Here is a 2,638-nt window from a genome sequence, read left to right on the forward strand (position 1 = left end):
GGGAACAGAGACACCTGAGTCTCAAGCCCCACCCAGGCTGCTAGTGCCCTTGAGCAGGCATCACCCCACCCAGGCAGCAGGAGTGTCCTCACCCAATGGGATAGGGTGACATGGGGGAGGAGGTTTGAAGCGGGGAGAAAGCAGCGAGGCTTTCAGCTCTCCAGATGGGAGGCTCATTGCCCTAGCACTCAGTAGGTTGTAGGGAAGGGGGACTGAGCCAGGACTTGGCACTGACTACAAAGGGTAGGGGGCAGCACCCAGCACTCCCGCCGTGACAGGCCAGGGGAGGGGCTGTGACGTTTGGTGGCCTCATGCAGCTGAGAGGAAGTAGCTAATTGCCAACCTGATGACTGGCGGCTGAGGAGTGGGGTGATGATGCCACTGGCAGAAGCAGGCGCCCTGGCCCAAGGAGGAGGCCCTTCAGTGATGGAGTGGGCCTGCATTCTGCCTGCGGAGGGTGAGACTGAGGTGGCTGCAGTCAAAGGAGAAGGGGGCAGGGGTTTGTTGAGGCTGTGACCGTGGGAAAGCGCTTCTCCAGGGCTTCCCTCAGCTTCAAGGGGAAAGAGTTCAGAGGCCCTGAGGGGATGAAGGGACTTGGGAAGGGGCTTCAGGGGGATGGGTTGGGGGGAAGGAGGTTCCTATTCTTGCTCCCCTTCTGTCTATGCTCCCCCAGTGTTCCTGTCTCTCCCCTCCCCCACCTTAGCCCCCTCTTTGGCCCCTGTGGCCAAAGCTGTTAAGGAAAGAGGGAGTGGACGAGGGTTCTTTTCACCAGAAGACCCCCAGGCACAAGCAGCCCACCTCACTGATGGTCAGAGCATCCAGAAGAAGTGGCGAGACTTCAGCTGTCCTCAAAGCAGGAAGAGAGAGTGTTTCTGGCAGAAAGAACAGCACAAGCAAAGGTTAGGCAGTGGGGTCTGGAGAGGCTGATGGAGGACTGGGACTTGGTTTCAATGGTTATGAGAGGAGGTGGGCGGATGTTCTGCACCAAGGGCCACACTGTCCTTCCCGGAAGAAACCGAGGGTACCCAGCACCCAGAGCTTCTCCCACATGCTGGCCACTGCCTCTGGCCCTAGCAGACCTGGCCCTCAACTGTCTGAGCAAGCCTCACAGGATGGGGACCCCACCTCCATTATTTCCAAGTGCATCAACCCCAAAGAACTGAAGCCCTGAGTTCCAATAAACAGGTCCCATCCATCTGTAGGCCAGTCAGCTGGGCCCCTAGCACCCCCTATGGGCAGTAAGCAACACTAATGGAGGAGGAGCCTCCAGCAGCCTGGGGTCGGGGTGGGGGTGGGAGAGTGAGGGGTGAGGCAGGAGACACAGACTTGCCCTCTAGGAAGCACACAGACCATGCCTCAGGAAACCCCAGTGTCACAGGTCACAGACACTGACCGTGAAGTGTTACTCTCATGGGTGAAATTTAGCCCCTGTCCTCAGGAAGCTCCCAGTCTGGTGGGGCCACATATAGTGCTCTCAGCTGCCTTCTTTAGGGTGAAATTCAGCATCTGGCTTCAGGAAACTCCCAGTGTAAGGGGAGAGACATGACCCCTGCCTTTAGGGATCTCTCAAATGGGGGAGACCCACTGGATTTTCGGGAACCATCAATCTGTTTCCAGACATGGATTAGACATTTCAGTGCCTCAAGGGCTGCCAGGAAAAACAAAATACAAGACATCCAATTAAATTGGATATCAGATAAACAACGAATAATAGTTTAGCATAAGTCTGTCCCATACAATATTTGGGACAGACTTAGGCTATTTAAAGTATTCAGTTTAACTGGACCTCCTGCGTTTTTATTTGCCAAACCTGGTAACCCTAGGTGCCTCCGGTTTGAGGGAGGAGAGAGGACACCCCCTCCACCCCAGACGTGGGAAAGCAGGTAAACACCTCGGCGTGCTCCGGAGGGCAGGGGTGGGGCAGGAGGAGAGTCCTGGGGCTCCGGCTCGCGGCAGTTTAAAATTCCTTCCAGGCCAGAGCCCTAATCCCTCGGTGCACAATGGCCGCCTTCTCCCCCGCCGCCAGCGCCCACGCCCTCCCCCGCGGGGCCGTGGCAGTGCCACCAAGGGCCTCTTTAAGCCCCTTTGAAGCCGCGGAGCCCCGCGCCGCGGGAGGCCTCGCCGCTATGCCAGCTATGCCAGCTATGTCCCTGCTGCCGCCGGCCGCCACCGCTCCCCCATTAATGCTGGCTAATCTGGCTAATAAATAAACTCCCCTCCCAGCCCCAGCCCCAGCCCCGCGCCGACTCCCCCCCGACCCCGCAGAATCGATGTCAGGGCTCGACTAGAGCAAGCGGCCCCACTCCACCTCACTCCCTCGAGATGTAGTTGACGTTTTTTCTTATGGCTGCCCTAGGTCTGAGCCCGTCTCTGATTCTCGGGGAGACGTGGGATTTGGGAGGTCTCCGCCTGGCCACTGCGTTTGCCTTCCTCTTTTCCAGTCCACCTGCGCACCAGGGGCAGGGCACGTGGCTGGGTGAAGACGCTGGCCTGGATACGGAGGACTCGCGGGCTGGCAGAGCGCGCGGCGGCGGCGGCGGGAGGAGACGCAGGTCACGCCCCCTTCCCGCCGCCGACGGGGCGCGCGCGCCGAAGAGCCCGGGACAGGTGACTCCTAGAGGACTGCGTCTGCACCTCC

The 2,638-nt window shown here is 59.2% G+C and overlaps 1 protein-coding gene across 1 annotated transcript in view; it reads left to right on the plus strand.

Annotated features, from left to right (window-relative positions):
• Positions 1-372: 372 nt before the first annotated feature.
• The window catches only part of LOC105544348 (chromosome unknown open reading frame, human C6orf223), a 13,444-nt gene continuing 11,178 nt past the window's right edge, over positions 373-2,638 (plus strand). The window contains exons 1-4 of the mRNA XM_011986816.1: positions 373-468; positions 773-899; positions 1,809-1,883; positions 2,442-2,574. Of these exons, the coding sequence (XP_011842206.1) occupies positions 373-468; positions 773-899; positions 1,809-1,883; positions 2,442-2,574 (431 nt within the window). The remainder of the gene's footprint in view (positions 469-772; positions 900-1,808; positions 1,884-2,441; positions 2,575-2,638) is intronic.

Source organism: Mandrillus leucophaeus, unplaced genomic scaffold (genome assembly GCF_000951045.1).
Source record: "Mandrillus leucophaeus isolate KB7577 unplaced genomic scaffold, Mleu.le_1.0 Scaffold3, whole genome shotgun sequence".
NCBI classification, from domain to species: Eukaryota; Metazoa; Chordata; class Mammalia; order Primates; family Cercopithecidae; genus Mandrillus; species Mandrillus leucophaeus.